This window comes from Diuraphis noxia, unplaced genomic scaffold (assembly GCF_037042655.1).
Source record: "Diuraphis noxia isolate RWA-SAM2 unplaced genomic scaffold, SU_Dnox_SAM2 contig0001, whole genome shotgun sequence".
NCBI lineage: Eukaryota > Metazoa > Arthropoda > Insecta > Hemiptera > Aphididae > Diuraphis > Diuraphis noxia.
The window spans coordinates 47,388,822-47,410,800 of record NW_028301711.1 but is presented as its reverse complement, the minus strand read 5'-3'; the positions used below and the strand labels follow the sequence as shown (position 1 = coordinate 47,410,800).

The 21,979-nt window shown below is 27.4% G+C and overlaps 1 protein-coding gene across 1 annotated transcript in view; it reads right to left on the bottom strand.

Annotated features, from left to right (window-relative positions):
* Positions 1 to 21,979, bottom strand: part of LOC107161423 (uncharacterized) — a 70,947-nt gene that overhangs the window by 36,553 nt on the left and 12,415 nt on the right. The window contains exon 3 of the mRNA XM_089216777.1: positions 7,827 to 8,039. Within this exon, the coding sequence (XP_089072903.1) occupies positions 7,827 to 8,039 (213 nt within the window). The remainder of the gene's footprint in view (positions 1 to 7,826; positions 8,040 to 21,979) is intronic.

Sequence of the window (21,979 nt, the reverse complement as noted above, 5' to 3'; positions counted from 1 at the left end):
TTGATTTTATTGCATTAAAAAAAGTCGGTATGTTTTCATAAAGAAATCGAAAAGTTTTTATACACATACTAATTTGCATCAAATGTGCGTGAATATTTTAGCTACCTACTGTGAACAATTACAACTTTTTTTTTTCATTTAGGTATATATATTTAAGTACCTATACATATTTTTATGATTAAATCATTATGTATATTTGAATAAAGTCTATCATTATACGTTAACATTTTTTTTTTCGTTAACATTTACAAATATTATTTTAATTTAATTCCAGAAGATACGGTTTTGAAAATATTCATAACAGTGCGTATCATTAATTTAAAAATAAGAATATTTAGTAAAATCAATCTAAAATAAAAATATTGATATTTAAAATTTGAAACGTGATAATGGAAAAGGAAATAAAATTAGTAAATTGAAAAAAGTTCAAATGGATCAGATTTAATCAAATAAAATAACTTCTTAGGTAACTAAATTCAACTAAATTTAATATAAACATACAAGATAAACAAAAAAATAATCAATACGTGTTTTCAAATTAAACAAAATCTCTCAGCAGTAAAAATAATAAATTATTATGTTGTATTATTGAGGTATATACAATATTATGTTAAGTAGAAATGAATACATTTTTATTAACTAAGTGTTAATTCGTTATTCAAGCTGTAAGTATTTATTTTATGATGTATAAGGTTAAATGTCTCATAAATGCACGTCCGGTTTTAGAACGATAAGGGAAATATTATATAAGGTTCTAAAAAAAGCAAATAATGTTTAATTGTTATTCGGTAGACAATAAAAAAAATTAAAAAACACCGTTTCAAAACAATTAGGCAACAATTAGTAATTATTTTAATTCCCCGTAATAACAACTGTCTTAAAATAATTCATGAACTCGACGTCTTGTTCGTCAGACTTAACCGGGTGATTATATTGTTCGTAAATATTATATCCGTTGGTGTAGGTATGTGTGTGTATTTTTTTAAGAGATCATATTATTTTTCTTTCATACACTGTTTCGGCTCTCAACGTTTGATATGAAAACTCCGACAGATGGGTATCATTTCTTTCGAAGTGGACATTTACATATTAAAATATTTGTTCTTTGTTCGAAAAAAAAACGCACGGGTAGTTAAGAAGTACGCCTGGTACAAAAAAAAACTCAAAAAACAATGTGATATACATAAATACTATGCGCGTAGGTACGTATGGAGTTTATAGGTACGCACAGCACTCACTCATTATATAATTCAGAATGAAGAAGAAAAAAAGTAACGATATACAGTATAATAATGTATTATTATTTTTATTAGTTTATTCGCGATGGATAAGCTGTGTATATATTATCGGATATAAGGTTTTTTTCTCCTACTCACGTAGGATGGTGGTTCAGAGTTTAGAAAGGCAAAAAAAAATCAACGGTTTCGTCCACCTGCACTTCCTGTACAAAATAATCTGTTCCGAATGACTTCTGGTATTGTTTTTTCCCCCTCGTCGTCGGTCGTATTCGTTGCCAAACGCAGCCGGTTCCCGCCGAGTCAGACGAAATCTAAAAGACGCGTGTTAAACCGAATGCATGTCGAAGGCTAATTTACACTCACACACATATACGAAAGACAGTAACAAGATATGAGTTAAACTATTACATTAAATATATACATTCGTATATGTATATATGTTATTTGGCGACAATTTGGCTTTCGCACCTACACTCACGTACATGCGAACACTCTGACAGCCGCAAGCCAACAGGTTCTTGGTTTTTGATTATTATTACTTTTTTTTCTTACCCTCGCAAATTACTATGATCATCTCCAACCACGACACCACGTCTAACTTGTTTAACTGTTTGTGTTTAGAGTAAATTCGTGATCATAAAAGGTATAATTGACAAACGAAAGAAATAATACATATACATATTTTGTTAAATATATAATACATTATATATAAATATATTCCATACCATACATTGTACACCATATTATGGTTACAATGTAAACGAGTGTATCCATTAATACTGAATAATACTGTTGTAACGAAAATTGAGAAACCTTCCCTCGAAAAAATTTATTAGAAATCGGCAAATCAGCTTTTATTATAGGTATTACTATACAGCTGCATGTAGAATTTATATTGGCAGTAGATAACTAACCGATTTTTATACATATAATAATAATAATAATATTATGTTGAATGTGAAATACATTATAAGAGCTAGTTCATCAAATAAAAAATATTAGGACTTGTAATAACTTTTCAAACTGGTATAAGTACGAAGCACTTATAAATTTCAGTGTTGTTGAGTTGCGGCCCAAACCCTAAATAACGTACGAGTTGCGGCCCGGATTTATGAAAGGTACGTACGAATTGCGGCCATACAATAATGTATATATTACATATATATATTATATATTATATGTCTATATATAGTATTAGTATATAAACATCATCACAATATTATGTAGGTATTTTCTAGTATAAATAAAATTGTCGTTCTTATATTAATATTGGTCGTAAATAAAATAAAAGTATTCATAAAATTATAGAATATAATATAATATATTAATATTATGACATAATATTTAAAAAAAATAAAAGTATAATTGGTGTAATATATTATGATAATTATGTCCAAAAAAAAATCAAAGCATTCATAATGTAAGTCATATATGGCAGATAATAAGATAAAACCATCTATATTATCTTTATCATATTATACCTATACAAAAATATAACTTCCCATACGTATTGAACATTTCGTTTATACGGTACATAGGTAATAGGTATATAATATAATATATATTATACAAGTAAGGTACATATGTAATCAGTGGCGGACTGGGAGAATAACACAGCCCGGGAAAATTATAATTGTAGAGGCCCTCAATATACTAACGGCCTTTTAAATATATAATATATTTTTATACGTCATGTGGATGCTCGGCCTATATGTATTCCTAATAACTATTTTAGATTCTGAGCGGAGCGATGAATGTATTGTTTTTACAATGATGTGTGTTTTTTAAAAAAAATTTTTGTGTCTGTCATCGCCTTTTATAGGACAGTAAAAATACTTAGATTTTTTTCAACATTATCTTTTCTAATAGGAAAGTAGTGAATCTAGTTGGTAGTTTTTCCAGTAGTTTTCAAAAGTGCCGTGAAAAACAAAAGAAAAATTATTTTTATTTTTTGATGTACCTAACTCTAAAACAAATGACCATAGATACATGCAATTTGGACTAATGTTTATATTAGCATTTTTTATACACCAGAACATTTTCAAAATATTTTGACTTGTTTTGAACTGTTTACGGCAATTTAAAATTTCATGTTTTTTAATTTTTTTTCTATAAATATCAACAAAATTGTATTTGTTGTCCCAAAGTGCGTGAAAAGGTAATGAATAAAGGCCCCTCTTATATTGTTACTATAGCGGTTGAAAAATATAAAAAATGCATAGACACAATTTTTTTTTATAATCATTTAAAGTTTGAACTTTTACAAAATGTATCAAAATCTTGAAAATTATCAATCATTGTAATTAAAAAATTATGAAATGTTAAGTTTTTATAACTAAGGATTAAAAATTTAAAATATAGATTCTCATAAATTGTTCTTATTATGGCCAACAAATCTAAAAAATATATAAATACAGTAATTTCTTATAGACATTTTAAATTCGAATTGTGAATTTTTATTTCTTTATATTAAATAAAATAAATTTTTTTAATTACATCTAGATTAGTATTCTTGCTCTACGATAAGAGGTATTACCTCAGTATATATAGCAAAGCTAGTAAATTTATATGTTAACCATACACTCTGTTCACATTTATCAACTACTAGCAATAAATAAATGTATTATTATTAAAAAAAAATTTGGACGAAATTACATATTAAATCCAATAATATCGATTTTGGTTATTTTGTTGTAATTTAAAAATAAATATTATTCATGGATATATTATAAAATATGCCTATTGCCTACCTATAGTAATATTATAGACATACCGTCTCAAAATCTCGTTTTTCGTACACAATAATATTATACAGGGACCTACTATTGTAACCTACTGTAAGCCTACTGTAAAGCCTGGTCTGGCCGAACACAAGCCAGTACCGCATTTTATAATACCTAATCAGAAATCTAGGTTTTTATGTTTAATAATATTTTATATTACATACTTATTACTTATTAGATAATATTTTAATTTATTATTTCACCATTTTAATATTAATAACTATATATTTTATACCAGCAGCGGCCCACCGGGAAATTTCCCGGTATCCCGGTCGTCCAGTCCGCCACTGTAATGTAATGATAATTACTCGGGCCGCAACTAACCTATACTTGCGGGAATGCAGAGCAAAGGCAGTACTCCCCCGGTTCGACGATACCAAGATAAAAAAAAAAAAAACCTATACCTAAAATATTATCGGGCCGGAATTCATCGGTCTCCAACACCGGAAACGAAAGGTTGGGCCGCAACTCACCCTCAGCCATAAATTTAATAAAATAAAATTAGTCTATAGTAGAATATAGTAGAATATAGTACAGTAGGTAAATTCCTATATTTTATAAAATTTGACCTAATCAAGTCGCATAAAAATATAAAGTTATTGTTATTGTATTTCACGAATTTCACAAAATATGTCTATGTGTTAATTTATAAATTCTAATACATAAAAAAAATTATAATTGTAACTGTAGTATTACAGGATTATATTACTGTTATAATAACATAATTTTATTTTCAACAGATTGTTAACTTTTAAAAATTAAAACAGTTAACTGCGAACGTTTGATGTATACGCTTTCAAATAAATCGGTGGATGTACATAAATACGTTGTAATGTTGTAGTTACTAATGTTTGTTTTAACAAGCTTTTTATGACCCCTCGAGGAAATTGTACATTGTAGAGAATCACTACATCATGTATATTTATTAATCGAACAAATCGTACCCATTCATGAATGATTGTCAAAGCCCATTGAAGACTTACAAAAATGTAAATGGGCATGATCGAGTGAAATGTACAAAATGAGACCGGTAGTTGTGGTCATGGGCTTAAAAAGTATTGATTATATTAATATTATACCTACTATTACTTTCTAATTTTATTTTATTTTTTTTTTTAACAATTTCGTTTTAGTTTACAAGCAGCAAGTCCGCGTTCCCCGAGGAAAAAAATCGTTGCCGCGTGTACGGGTCAAACGAAAATAATTCGATTTTGTGAAATAATTAAATCTTATACGTTAGACTTCTCACGTTCTGTTATTCGCTTCTTTTGTACCTGCAGAGGCTGTACCGTTCACGGACGTGTGCGCCCAACAGCGTAACAAAGTAGTCGACCGGCAATGAAGCATCATCCCGACGTAATACCTATATCGTGTTACAAATACTTGGTGAATAATAATTGAACTGGTATATGCGAATATTAACATATTTTCGGTACGCCTATATTGAATTCAATCACACACACCATAACTGGTCGCCTCGAATTCTATACATATACTTGTCATCGGAATATTAAGATAAGTGGACATATTTTATACTGAATCGAAATGTGAAATAAAACGGTGTTCTTCGAGTTTTTTATCTATAAGTATTATTATACTTCCACCGTCTAATGGCCGTGCAATAATTTTATTGTACTGTATATATACACTTCGCGGCTCCAATCGTGTTGAATACGGTGTTTATAGGTAGGTACATTTTTGAGGATCTAGAGCTGCATTTTATATACTACGTACATTCCTCTTGTATAATTGTAAAATATAATATGAATAACTATAATTTTATCGTGATTTTATTTTAAAATGTTTTCGTTGGCTTACAAAAGAAACCATTAGGTATAGCTGTACATAATAGTCACAGCTATAGTGTTGTTCATACGAATGTAATGGTCGTTCTAAAATATAAGTTTGTAACATAATTTAATACTACGACCAACTACATTATTGTCACACATACGGTATACCTACCTTTATATTTATTCGTTAATAATTAGCTTAAATGTAATTATACTTTTTTGTATCAAAAGGATGATACGTGTCAAAACAATTTGTGACACTATTTTTGTACAATTTGATTTTCGATCTTATTATTTTTAATAAGAATGGATGTCATATTTGAACCATATTATAAATTATGAATAATATTCCGAAATATTTAACATTGGACATTATATAAATATACAAGCGCATAATAAACTAAATATAAACTTGTAACATAAAATAATTCTCCTACAATAGTTGTAAAATTACCTTCATACTTTCTACAATTTTAATTTATGGATATGTATAAAAAAAATTGTTGCCAGCTGACTATAAGTTTATTAAGCATACACTTAGTATCACTTTTTAGTTTTTATAAGAAATCTATTCAACTAACTTCAAACTTCTATCACACGCTTATTTTCATATAATACCTACAAAATAAATTATTTATTTTGATGGGTAAATAGTTGTCAAGTATATTGGCTATACTTGGTGTAGTCCAAGTATGATAACTGGTCATACAAGTCCTAATAGAATAGTAGAATATTCAACTATTTATACTAAATGTGGATGTCTCGTGAAATAAAGAGGAGAAGACAGTAATTTTTTTTACAACATTATTTTACCCATATATAATAATAATATATAATATTATATATGCTATATTTTTTGTTATGAAATGGGTAGACGTATAAATATAGGTACCTACTGGCTATACTGTTTCAAAAATTAAAATCGATAAAAACGAAAAACCCTAAGATAAATGTGTTATTGTTGAGTTATGATATAATTTTTTTAAACTCGATATGAATATTTTATTCAAATATTGCCTACAACATGAGTCAATAGGCAGATTCGTATATAAAGCCGTGGCTCCTATATATAAAACGCTAACAGATAATTATATTAATTTATTAGATCATATTATTGAGCCGTAATATTTGAGAATTACATATATGTATTTGGTATTCATGAATTACGGTACGTGTATACATATTATATCATATTATGACAATATAACGGTGCTTATGAATTATAATATGACGTGATGTACTACACACGAGCGAATAAAGACATATCGCACACTACACACATATATAATAACAAAATTCGAACAAAACGAACCCGCAGTGGCGTGAAACGAACTTGCATTGAATTATAATATTTTATAAGTTATAACACATCGTCAAATAGTGGTATACATAAGAGAATAATAATAATATACGTCTTATTCAATGACGAATGTGAATTTGAAGTAATTGTAACGCGTAATAAGGAATAGTATACGAAGAAACAGCAATCACGAATGGACTGTAAAAATGAAGAAAAAAAAAGTCAAACATTGCATTATAAAATACCTATCTCAAACGTCGAACGTTCTAGTGGTTATCCTATTATAAGTGCGAATATTATATTGTTAATATTATTTTTATAATCGTGATCGTGATCATGGCAGCCATGGGGTATACCGTATACCATACCATAGTTGTGACATGCGCGCATATTCATGGGACGACGGTCGTCATGCGTGGGCGCCGAGAAGGGAGGGGAAACGGACGCGCATTATTGTATTGTGCTATACTACGCCATCGGACATATTATTATTATAGATACACGTCGATGTATAATAGGTATATATATATATTATAAATTTATATTATAAAATTCCATTTTTTATTAAAAGTAATAGTTATCGTTTTTTGCGGTGGTATACGGACACGAGCCGATATCGGTTGATATAATATATATATATATTTTCTATCGACGTGCGTATCCATAATATTTTATAGTTTGTGCAAAAATTATGATATTCGATCGGTCTTACCTAACAACTTGGTGACTGCCCCTTGTTGGTTGAACACGTGATGAGCGATTTCCGGATACCCGCGATATCTGTTGGACAGTTCTAGCAGTCGGGAGTGCTGCTGGTGCTGTTGGCTGGCCGCCATGGCGTACAGTTCACGTAGCGTGGCCGGCGACGGTGACGGCGACGGCGACGTGGACTGAGGCGGTCTGCCGGCGACTGTGGTCGTGATAGCTGTATCGAGCGAAACAAACAAGAAAAAAATATTATTTTATTACATAATATACATTATTTTCGGTTTATGGATTTTTGATAGCACTATATATATATATATATATATTTATACATTACATTATAGGTATACTAAGCGATTATAAGCTATATTCTACGTCAAAAGGTTCGTTATTTTAAAAATATTAATAGTTTTTGAAAATAATTTTTAACTTTTTTGACAATAGTATATTATACTTGATTGCATATTCCAAATTAAAATATTATATGGAGTATTTCGATATAAATATAAAAATTAAATTTCAGAGTATAGTTGATAGGTTATATACTTATAAGTTATAACTTATAAATATTTAAGGTTTTAATGAGTAGAGAGTGGAATAGGTGCATTAATATTTTGTAGGGTTCTCCTATGTCACTATTCAGCTCGTCTAAACTTGAAATATTTATATTTACTACACAAACTATTCGTCCAAAACACCTACGTTTAAAGCTTTGGAATAAAGAATCAAAAAATTACAAAAGTAAAACAACATTGACAGTGATAACGATAAAAATTATAAAAATATGTTTTGTTCCAAAAATGTTATTTTTCAGTAATCACTTGAAATTATGTAAAAATTTATTTTATAAAAATGTATATAGTTTTTGAAAAAATGAATATTTTCCGATAAAATAATCACCTGCTATAACTAAATTAAGATGACTAGGTATACCTAACCTACCTATATATGTAGCTATATTATATTATTTATGGATACTGTATTATATACGCGTATACTATATGTTAGGGCATGTGATGCTAAAATAATTGAAACAATATGGACAAAAAAGTAGGATACATTGGTTTGGACGGAAGTGCATAACCCTTATACACGCGCACTCACAATATAAAATATTATGCTTATAACTTATAAGCACGCACAGAAAGAGAGACCTTTATATGTTTGTACCTATACAGTTTTGATCGCGTGTATACGTAATTATAAATGACATTTGATATACTATGCACCTCAGTCGTCAAAGCGATGTGCTTCCCCGATTGGGTGGTATTGTACAATAATAATAATACTAATCTACAATGGCCTCTATAATACAAATTATAATAAACATACATATATATATATATATATTTTTTTTTTTATTGGAAATCAAGCGAACTATTTTATTTGCATTTTACTAACGATTTTTACCTTGAAGTATACAATTTCAAATAATTTTTTTCTGTCTTCAGGAACATTCACATCTTTCTATACAATATGGTTCATATAAAACTAAAAAAAAAATTTACATCGATTGTTTGCAGGCAAATAATTTGGTGATTTTTTAAATGCCATTATAGTTTCAAGTAAATTTAGTCACTATAGTCAGTTTTGCCTACCTGCGAGTATAATACAGGTATACAATCGACATATCAACTTAGTTATTGAATTTTATGTAGATTTTTGTCTTGCTTCGTTTATCAGCTCGGTACAAGCCTATACAATATTCTATTAACTATTATTATTTATTGGTGGCTTGAACTAAGTAAAATTTTTTAATATTTCACTTAAAAAGGGCGTCATATACGCACAAGGCCGCAGTCTACTACATTTTTGGATGTTTTTCAAATTGTAAACGTTAACAATTTGTTCAAGTTTTTTAAAATAAAAACTATTTGATATATCTACATTTTAGAGTAATATTTACGTGTATGTAATATAAGTGAAATATCATTATGCCGTCATACTTTGTATGTATTTAGTATAGAAAATCAAAACATCAAATAATATGTATCGAAAAAAACATATGTGATGGATTTATTAAGAAAAAAATACGTGGAATTGCAAAACAAAAACTATTGTTAATGCATGTTATTATAGTCATCTGTTTATTTTATGCTAATTAGTAATTAATAATTGAAACGATAATAGCATGCGGCACTTTATTAAATAACAATAATAATATAATATAATTATTATCTATAGCTTAATAAGCTTATAACGTGGGAACACGGTTCAGCCATTATAGACTTGAAAAAATTTAAGTAACTATAAAATATTGGCATAAATAATAGGTCCTAGGACATGTATGTGACCAACTGATACTATATAATATATTAACTTATTATAAGCAGATTAAATACAATTATACGGCTGTGAATAATTTGATTAGAAACAATATGCCAATTAATATTTTATATTAATTATTCTATTAAAAAAGAAAAATGTGGAGGCACAGGGCGTATCTATCTATAATTATATCATATGTATATATGTATATACACAGATAGATATTCAATAATTTTACTTTTTCTGTCGTTATTTTATACATGGTGATATACAAATACTATCTGATTCTTTGCACTTCGTTGCCCATCAAAAATGCTAACTCAATATATGATTCAAACTTAGTTCAATTCGTTTATATAATATTCGATGCGACGGTGTTCAACATTTAAAATTCTAATCTCAAAATATTTGCGCAAGCCCCACTCTAAAATACAAAATATCATCTTAGTATAGTCAGTGTACACGTAGATGATGGTAATACAAAGGTTTTATGGAAATTGCAAGCCTCGAGCTAATTAGGCTCTATATTGATCGGTTGGTGAGTCAGTTACACCAATTTTGTCATTTTTATACTCAGTCTAACTTACGGTGGATTGGATACAATCATATGTCACGTGACTTCACTCGGGAAAAAATTATCAGTTAATACGAATTGTTGTATCTCGATAACCTAGTTCAGATTGTAATATATTATTAAGATGTAATAAACAGAAAAATCTTTTATTTACTTAAAATTATAACTGATATCAGTTTCAATGAATAATAAATAACTATTACATTAAATATATTTTTTAAGAGATCATATTTTTATTTCATACACTGTTCCGAGTCGCAAAGTTTAATATGAAAACTTCTACAGATGTGTATTATTACATTATTCGAAGTGAACATTTACATGATAAAATATTTGTTATTTGTTCGAAAAAAACGCCACAGTAGTTTAGAAACACGCCCGTTACAAAAAAAAAAAAAAAATAAAAAAAACAATGAACTGTATATATGTATAAATAATAATTTTTTTTTTATATAAGAAATATGCCTCGGCAGCGGTGGCCATTGGCTGACATTGATTACATTGGTTTTAATTAATAAATAATTATTATTATGTTAATTATTTTTAAACAATTAATTATAATAATACTGCAATAGTAACCATTTATAAACGAACATTTTCATTATAAGTCTCAATAAATGTCCAATACAAAAATTAAGGACCACCAATCGAGATAAAACCATCTTATGAGCTACAAAGTTACATCAAATCACTTACACATTAATCATAATCTTATGAAAATCGGTTGAGTAGATTCGGAATACATCGCAGACACGCTCGCCACATACGAAACGTTATAATATTATTATAACTTAATGTTCTTCATATTTTAAGAAAACTCAATATGAAATGTATACATGAAATAACACACGCGTTAAAAAAAAAAACACTGATTTTAAAATTATACATATGCTATATACATATTTATGTATCATAATTATTACATAAATATGTAAGTACGTATTATACTATACGCGTATATAAATTTAATTGTTTAATTTTTTTCGGCACACGCGTTGACTTTTAATAATTACATGTACATATTATTGTACATCATCTTTTAACTGTAGCTCTGTAGCCGGTATATCATAATATTCATTATTCGTAATAGATATTATGCCCACTCGTATTACTAATAAATTACGGTAATATTGTATGGCCTCCCTTCAGCAATCGGAGCGAACGTCTCGTACGGGATTTGAACGCGGACTAAGAGACTGCTTTATTACGCGACGGATAAGATAGTTGCGCGGCATAATATATTATAATATTATTATAATGATTTATATTCAACGCGTATAAGTGTATATAAGTGTTCAACGGCGGCAACACTATAAACCGCGTAACCGGTATGATATTATATACCTATACGATACAATATATACAAATCATTGCGCCGAGACGATACCCGCTATACCTGTACCTATTTACTCTCATCATGTGCGTGCGTGTGCGCGTGTGTCATTATACGCGACTATAATATAATAATATAATTCGATATGTTTGAGTCCAACGAAAACTTTTGGGCGGCAGCATATTATTATACAATTGTGCGACATATTGTTGTCCGATATTTCATGGGTTATAACGTTATAGGTATACACATCATATACATCATCATATATACATATATTAGTATATACCGACGAGACATAATATATATATAATTGCATAAACATTATTATTGTAATACGACTCGTCGTGTTTTATATTCACCACCTATTATCGTTGTTCGTATATATATTTTTTTACGGTTGTTTTTTTTTTTTTTTTGACGTGAATGTCAAAAATCTGCGATTCTCACACGCACTCGAAAATAAAATACTACGATGCCGTCGTTCGGTGGCGATCGAATATGTCATATTAATCGTAAAAAGGTATACATATATGCAGGTACAACAATGATAATAATGATAATAATAATAATAACGATTTGTCCTATAGGTACACGCTTTTGTCTAAGATATTACATTACATTATTACTGCGTTTGTGAGCGGCGTTTTTTTTCCCCCCTATAGTCCGCGGTGGTGACCAATTGATGCGAAGATTTATATACGGTACGTCAAACGCGGATTCGCCCATTACACGAGGAAATGGCAACCGCACACACACACACACACACACACACACGAACGCACTGCGCCGATCATCGTTGTAACCGCCGCAATTATCGATTTTCCATATTATATATTATTTGAAACGGATGCGACGAGTGGTTTATTTCTCGCTCCCGCATAAGCGACCGTGCAAGTATTTCTCCGCAGCTCTATTGAAAACGCCCGATGTTCTGGTGGACTGCAGGCGTGGGTAGAAAATTGTAGGGGAAAATACATCGTTCGCGCCATTCGATTTGGTATTTATCGTAATAATATGGCCCCCGTGGGTAACAAATGTGCGCGCCATAATAGACGTATACCTACGTAAAAAATACATTCGTCCAATAGATTTTCTACGCATGTGTGTGAGTGTGGACGCAGTGTAATCGCTTTTCTCTATCTACCTCTCTCTCTCGGTCTCTCTCGATCTCTTTATGAATCGATATTATAATGAAGGGTAACACAATAGGATAAACACATGGATCCACGAATTGTACTACATCGTTATTATATTATGCACTTATTTATGATATTTCACGATAATTTTCAGGCAAATTTCTCATAAAGCCGACATGCGAATATATTTTACCTATGTGTAATAATATATACTTATACCTACTGTAATAATAATAAATAATACAATAAAATAACAAATGATCGCAAAAAACCGTAAAGATGTTACACGCGTGTATATATCTACCTATAATATAATAAAGAATTGCCCGACTATCTTATATAGGTATACCAATTATTATTATATATATTTATTTATATTATGTATATTTTATATCATAACACGAACGCCAATAGTCATCACCGATGTTTCCACAGTAATAATATAATAATACACTTGATTAGTAGTGTAATAATAATATAAACGTGTCGGGAACACCGTTCATCTCTGCAGATATATATATACAATGTAATTTGTAAAATAGCATAATACATATTATTTACCTACTATTATTGTCATTATTATTACTCTTGTTATTTTTGACGGTTTTAAAATGCGTTTGTGGACCATCTTACGCTTCTTACATGGCCCACTTTTGACGAAATCGACAAAATTAAATTAGTACAAACGGATTCTGAAATTATAGTAATTTGTTTATTTATGTTACAAAATAAGATGGAAACATTGTTCGCAATTTATATCTACCTGATTTAATAACCTATTATACATCAAAGAAATTATATCTGTATTATTTTATGTACTTAATCTAAAAAAGTGTTTGCAGGGATTAATCCAATCAACTGAACCATGGTCAAGTACAACTGAGAAGATAGCACCATCTATTTAAGACTTGCATCAGATTAAATAATAATTTGTATCAATACTAAAAATTATTTGTTCAATATAATAATGTAATAAAATTTATCTTTTTATTAATTTTTAATGAATACTTGTTCGTACTAACTGTTCGTAAAGTAATTTAAAAATATCAAGAATACATGCCCAAAAAACTATAGAAAGGATTGTACCTACATGATAATATGAATTTCAAATTTTATCAAACAGACTAGGTATATTCAAATAAAATATAATGATTTTTTATCACCTATTTTGTTGTTATTCAAAATATTTTATATTCGTAGGGATGAGGGATTCTATAATTTTTCCTCCATGCAAAATATTTTTTTCTATGAAGGACTGAAATTTTTTAAATGTATATAATCTTAATATATTTAATATTTATACGATGAACCAATTAAATCGCACTAAGGATCGTTGGTATTAATAATTAGTATTCACTTATTATAAGTTAATATCAATAATAGGTATATGATATATGTACAAATATTATTAAATAATATATGTGATATTATTTGGAGAAAAAAAGTTCAAGCCTACTGTAATCCTAAAAGAAAAAATTAATTTCACCGTAAGAGTATATTGAAATTGTTTTTTTTTCGTCTGACATTGATTAGTAAATTCATATTTTAACACATCTATCGAACCGTCATATTCAATGACAAGATAGATTTAAAATCTATACTATACATCTCATTAACTTCTCCGGTTTTTATTTGTAATTATATTTTGCTTTTAAAATAATCTACTTTAATACATTTGTAATAATAATAATAATAAAGCGATCTAACAATATAGTTGGTACTTAAAATTTAATACAAAGGAACAATTAAAGATCCTGCTACATACATCTAATTTAAAATCAATATATAATTTTTTGATTACTTTTACCTATTTAAGCGTAGGTTAATTTGTGCGATTCTAGTATTGGGAAAATTCCTAAAGGAACGCATTTTCCCACTTCACTTAAATGATTTTATGATCTTAAGCGGTTGTCAATAATGTTTTTGTGGACAACTTCTAAACCATAAATAATCAGCTAATCTTTAAATGCAATATTTTTCCTGGTAGTTAGTTGGATAATAATAATTGAACTTCTTAAGTGTTAAATTTTGATTTACAAATTTACAATAGACAATAAATGCAAGAGAAAATCATGATTTAAACCAGTCATAATGTACCTATTTTAAATATAATTGGCTCTCTCAAGTATCTATATTTCTAAATTTTATTTTATTTCACATTTCTTTTTGGTGTTATAAGTAAAGTCTTGTTGTATTAGAATTTAGAGCTACTTATAATAATTATAGTATCAACTTGAATATTATATAATATAATTAAAACCAATTTGCTCAATCTCGCATAACCAAAATTGTTAGCAATTGTATAGTGTTCTTTTTTAAACTGGTAGTTAAATTATATAATTTAATGGTTTTAAGTGCATATTCAAAAAACGTTTTTGGAGCCATTTTAACGATCGTTTTTTGAATTTTCCTTTTATTCAAGTTAATTATATAGTCCCGTCTGTAATATTAGGGATATATAGGTGATTCATTCACCAAGCATGCTTACCCCCTTTTTTTTTAATAATGAACTTATTTAAAATCTGATTTTTGGAATCTTTAAAATGTACCTACTGAAAAACCATAATTTCAAATTCTTGAGATTTTTGTATAACTTCATTATTAAAGAATAAAAGGAGGTAAGCATGCTTGGTGAATCACCCTACTTAGATACATATAAGTACTTATATAGCATTGTTTTTCTTTGCAGTGAATAGGTAATTATTAATTTTAAACGAAACTATTTATACATCATGATAATCACTCGAAATATTTTATTCAAGCAATATTTTGTTCCACTGTATGAATATCTTTTTAATTGGTAGTTTTTTAAATTTTTTTTCTTCAAAACGTGTTTATCCCCTGAATCCTATGCACCCGCTTTATTTTGAATGGCTACGTCCAAACGTTTAACCACTCACTTGAAACAGTCATTACAGAAAACGGAAACAATAAAAACCAGGATAAATCAAACTCAGGAAACGGGTGTATAAATGTATCATAGAATAAATGTCCGCACGGGGTTTAACTACATTATCGCTCGGCGGGGTTTTCATCCGCACGAAATCCAAGTAGGAAGTTGAAGATTTCACACGCAGCGGGAAGTTTTTGTCATGATAACCGGGGTAATAATCATATCGACGTACTTCACGCAGCCTAAATAATAATGCGATGATGTTGTTTTGAATAATCGAGTTTTTCAGGCATATATTACAGGTGCAACTGATACAAATAAACCCTTAATTGAAAAAAAAAATGGTATAATAATAGAGTCCAAGAGTAGTAGCGATAGATAAGGAGATAATTCTAATGCGTATACATATACCGAGGTCAATGTAATAAAATATAACAATGTTATTATAAAAACGCAGTTATGACAACTACTGTTCAATGTTCATTATGGTACAGTGGTTATTTATTGTATGTGCACTTGACGATAGATATTGCTGTGTAGGTATAATGCTATTGTCATAAAATTGTTGCGATGTGATGTATGTGTGTGTGCCTGTCGTTCGCTATTCAAACTTACAAGGCTGTGTAAATTATCAAACATTTTTTCAACACAATATGACAAAAAATATTGTTAGTATTATACTTAATGTATTTGTATACACTTATAAGGTACCTAACTAGTAACTATACTATTGTATCCATTAGGTTTTACTGGGAAGTGGGAATACGATTTCAAAAATGTATTTAATTTGCATCTCATCAAATTTTCGTAAATTATAATAAAATATAATGAATAATTTTTATATAATTTTTATATAATTTAGTATATTTTTTATAAAAATGTGTGTTACCTATATGTATTATGAATCTATAGAAAAAAAATACCCTTTGGAAATAATATTTAAAAGTAAAAATTACCCGTCGAAATAATACTGAAAGACAAAAATACTCGACAAAATAATAATTATTATTTGAAAATAAGTGCATTAGCATTACAAAAAAAAATAAAACGTATTTATTCATACTTGATAAACTGAGTATTAAGTATAAATATATAAATATATTACTAAAATATCTAATAAAAACTAACTTAATTACTTAAAATCTAAGTATTATGATATATGCTTATTAATAATATTACATGTATCATAAAAAAATTTAAAATGCTTATGTATATATTTTACATTAGCAATAATATATACTTATAAAATATCAAATAAAACATTAATTTTTAAAAATTTACATACAAAAATCCATTACCTATAAAAAAGCCTGGGAAAGTTAATTATGATTTTTGATTGATTTAAGTTAAAAGTAATTTGGAAACTTAAATTAATGTATTAACTTATAATTTATTATTTTAAGTTTATTTATTTTTACTCAACGTTTGGGCGGTGGCACAAGAATTAAATTTCCTATTTTAGTTAATATTTATACAATATATAAGCATAATCAATAATAATGTTACTTTATTTACTATTTAATTATTAATATAAATTAAGGTAACTTGGATTTGATTAAAAATAACACGTTATTTACTAAGTTTATAACAATAAAATTAAGTTAAGTTAAAAAACTTGACTTTAACTTTTTAACTTGTTTATATATGTTAAAAGGAAAAATGATCTGTCTATATATTTAATTTAAAACTAATGGGTAATTTGTTCATGGATATTTTTCCCTCTAATTTGTCACGGGATGACTAGCCGGATATTAAACACAAATTTTGAATCATATAGAGTTGGTATTTTTAACGGGTGACGAAGTGCACGGGATCAATTAGTCATTTATAAAATATACAATTTGACATAGGTAATATAGGAATTCAATAATTTTATTTAATTTTATATTTAATTCTAATACATGAGACGTCTATATGAGATAAACAAATGTACCTATTTTGAGAATTTAATCGATTTGACTTGACAGTTATGTTTTTAGAAATTACTAATCATGCACAAATTATAGTTTTAAATATTATTTGAATTATTTCCAATTGTTATTCCACTTGTTAAATGTATTTAAACGTTTTAAAAACGAAAAAACTTACTAAAAAATAAAATTATAATCAACATTTGACCAGAAAAATCAATAATATGAATATTTTATTCACCGACACGATGAAAATACGTGACCTCAGGTAGTCACAAAATTTCATTTGGGCGTATTCACCTAATTATAATATAATTTCCGCTTGAATATTTCAGCAAAAGAAAAGCTCTACCTATATAACGTAAGCATGTATATCGGAGGGTTATAAAAACATGCATACTACCGTAGAATACAAGAATGATAAATAATAAATGTGAATATCGCATGATATAAAACATTGTGTATCATATCACATATCGCATGTAGCACGAATGGGTTTCCAACAGGAAAGAGTAAGTTTTAATTTGTGCATAGAAATATAGAATATACACATAATATAACCTACGTGTTTATATATATGTACATTTTAAAACGAGGAAATGGGGTGTGGAAATTAGGACCAACCGACGATGGTTGAAAAAAAATAAATAAAATAAAACCGTATTCACCGACGATCGGGCCACAAATTAATTATTCCAATCGTACCCATTTATTACACACTGGAACTTAATAGCGTTCCAAACACGATTATAAGCTATAATGATATTAGTTTTAAATAATATATCAAGCTAAAAAGTAAAAGTATATATACAATTTGAAATAAAAGACTTTTAAATGAAAAATAAACTATCCATAGAGTAAGCTGTCAAGTGCCGAGTGTTACCTTTTATCCATACACATTAATTTTAATAGTATAAGTAAAAAATTATAATATAGTTATTGATTAATAATAATTATACAATGTAAGATAGTAAATACTTTATCACTCCATACATAATAATATATTGCTATAGTGTTTTCTAATAACGATTTATTTAGATTTTTCCTTTAAGTGTTAATTAATTTGAATCATACCTATAGATAACCAAAATTTAAAATAAGTAGGTATATAAATTGTATTTTATAATTTTGAGTTTAAATTTAAATAACTAATAACTTTAATAATATGTAAAATAAGTGTTATAAATTAACAACAAATTATTTATTTATTTTATTTCATGGCTTAAAAAAATTTAAATTATTTCTTAAACATGAAATAAACACTAAGATATTAATATTATGTAATGTTATAGGCAACTGTAAACAGTTTAGTTAGGTAATTTAAACTAAAAAAAAACATATATATATTGTATGTATTTAGGTATAGAAACACAGAAATCGTTAAAAATATTTTGGTGTTAATACATTTATAATATAAATAGTAATGTAATATATTAAATATATTGTTATTCAGTTGTCTAGTTCTTACTTCTTTTTACCATATTTTAAAATTATTTAAAACATGAATAAAAAAAACCGGTTATGTTACTTCAATGTTTATTAATAAAAGTATTGTTTATTTTTATACTACTCTAAATTCTCGTTTTATTATTATTCTTAATCAATGTTCTTGTATTAAAATCCGAACCATTAATTTTGTGTTAATTGTTCATTTGGATAGGTTGATAGGTATAGTATACATTACATTTTGAACTTTGAAGTTAATAATACAAATTGATTTTTAAAATTATTTATTTGTATTAAATATACTATGATATATAATACATAACAAATATAAAATTATGTTATATAAATGTTAAAAGCTGGTAATAACATTTTAAATGCATAAACATTTTTCACTTAATTATATAATATTTTTAATTGATGTATGTTGGTTAATAACTATAAAATCTTGGAAATATAAATGATTTGAATCCTATAGTATGTAGGTCCCTTAAATTTATATACCTATAAGACAATATTTTCACAACTAATATTATATTGTATTTCACTTTGAATATAAAACTACTCACATTCCATAAATTCACTTGTGTAGGTATTTAATGCAATTTAAATCCTTAATAAAAATTATCATACAACTATTTTATCCTTATAGGAAAACCTATTATTAATGTATCCAATAATTTCATATACATTAGTTAAAGATCTGTACCTAGTAAAAACATTTAGTTAACTGTATATTTGCATTTTAAGAAGAAAAGTTACATCTAAATTCAAATGTAAAACAGAAAAATTGTAATCATCATCAAAAAAACATTCTTGCATATTATTGAGTACCTACATACATTTTATTATTGTCTCATTGAAATATATTACTATTTTAAATCAATAAAAAAAATTTCTTGTTTAATAAAATATAAGACTTGATTTATCCTCCAGAACTGATATTAATATTTATTTATTTATTCATATGTTATCAAAACGGATAAATTATCTTTTTCCGATCAATGTAAACTCTTATCTATAGTGAAATACGAAGTTGTTTTTACAATTATTATTACACTATAGGTAGATTAAAATATAATAGGTAATATGTTAAAGATAAAAAAAGCTAATGTACCGATTGACAACGATATTTTATCCTATTGGATGTCCGTAAATTTGAATTTCTTATACGCAATACAATTAAGAGAATAAAAAAACAAAAACGCAAATACAATGCAATGCAGACATTATAATATCTGTATTTTTTTTTTTTTTTTTTTTTTGTAAGGAGAACCCGCGGCAACATAGGCCATTGGGTGTGGGGTGGTACGGTAGGGATTATTTTTGTATGTTTGTTTGTAGGTTTTTAATTGGGTAGGGTTGTTACACGTGTTTGTGTATGTGTGGCAAGGATATGTTGCTAAAAATCCCGGGTGATCACCCATCTGGGAGCTAGCAACTGCGGCCGGTACGTACGCTCAGTGCGTTTCCGCAGATTGAGCATACGACCGCGCCTCACCAAGCCACCAATATCTGTATTTATTTAATAATATATTATATATAGTAATAATTGCATAATAACATAATATTGAATCTGTGATTTTAACATTTATAAATACGCGTACCTACGTATGATACGCAATACGCGTTAACATTAATATAAAGAGCTAGTATTTAAACAAATTCTATTATAATATAGTATGTTTTTTATATAATAATTATAATGAAACATCATGGTTTATATAAATAAATTGTTCAATTGGTAAATATCAATTATTATTTATTTTAAGTTTGATTACATAATTTAAGCTTTTAAGCTTTAATTAACCGCGTGTTTATGAAATTGACCCACATATATTTATAAATTCTACAATGGAGTGTTTATAATTATCCTTTTTTTAATTTTTTTAAACAATGCACTAAATTACCTAATACTCTACTTTTGTACACTTTTTTTCTTTTTAAGTGAGTGGAAGTGAGAGTAGTAAAGTTATTAAAATTGTAGTAATAATATTAACTTTTACATATTACATCAATATACTTCCTATTTTTAGATTTGTATCATACAAAATTTCAAATATTTCGTTAAATATAGGTAGTTTGTGAGAAATCATGGTAAACGTTGTTTTCAGAATCGACTTATACTAAAATATTTTTTTATGTTTACAATGACTCAATATATATATATATATATTAATATGTTATGTTAAATCATTAATTTACTATTACCTATAACCTATTTTTTATAAATTGTATTATTTGGTCATGTTGACAATATTAGGTATCTATAATTTATTTTCATTTGGTAGGATATTATTATATATTATGAGAACGCAATGAAATTCACAACGGATGTAAAATTACGCTTTAATATCTTGGAAACTGTAAGTTTGTTACGGATATTTTAAAAGCATAATATTATGTAATATAAAAATATAAACACTAAAAACATTTCAGCTCCGGTTTTTCCAGATTTTTTTTACGAAAAAAATAACTAATAATGATTAAATTATCACCATCGAATTAAACGATAAAACCCACGTAACACGTAAATGTTTGCCTTGGAATGCGAACAATAAGGGCAAATAAATCAATTAGTCTTCCGTCCCCGCGCATCT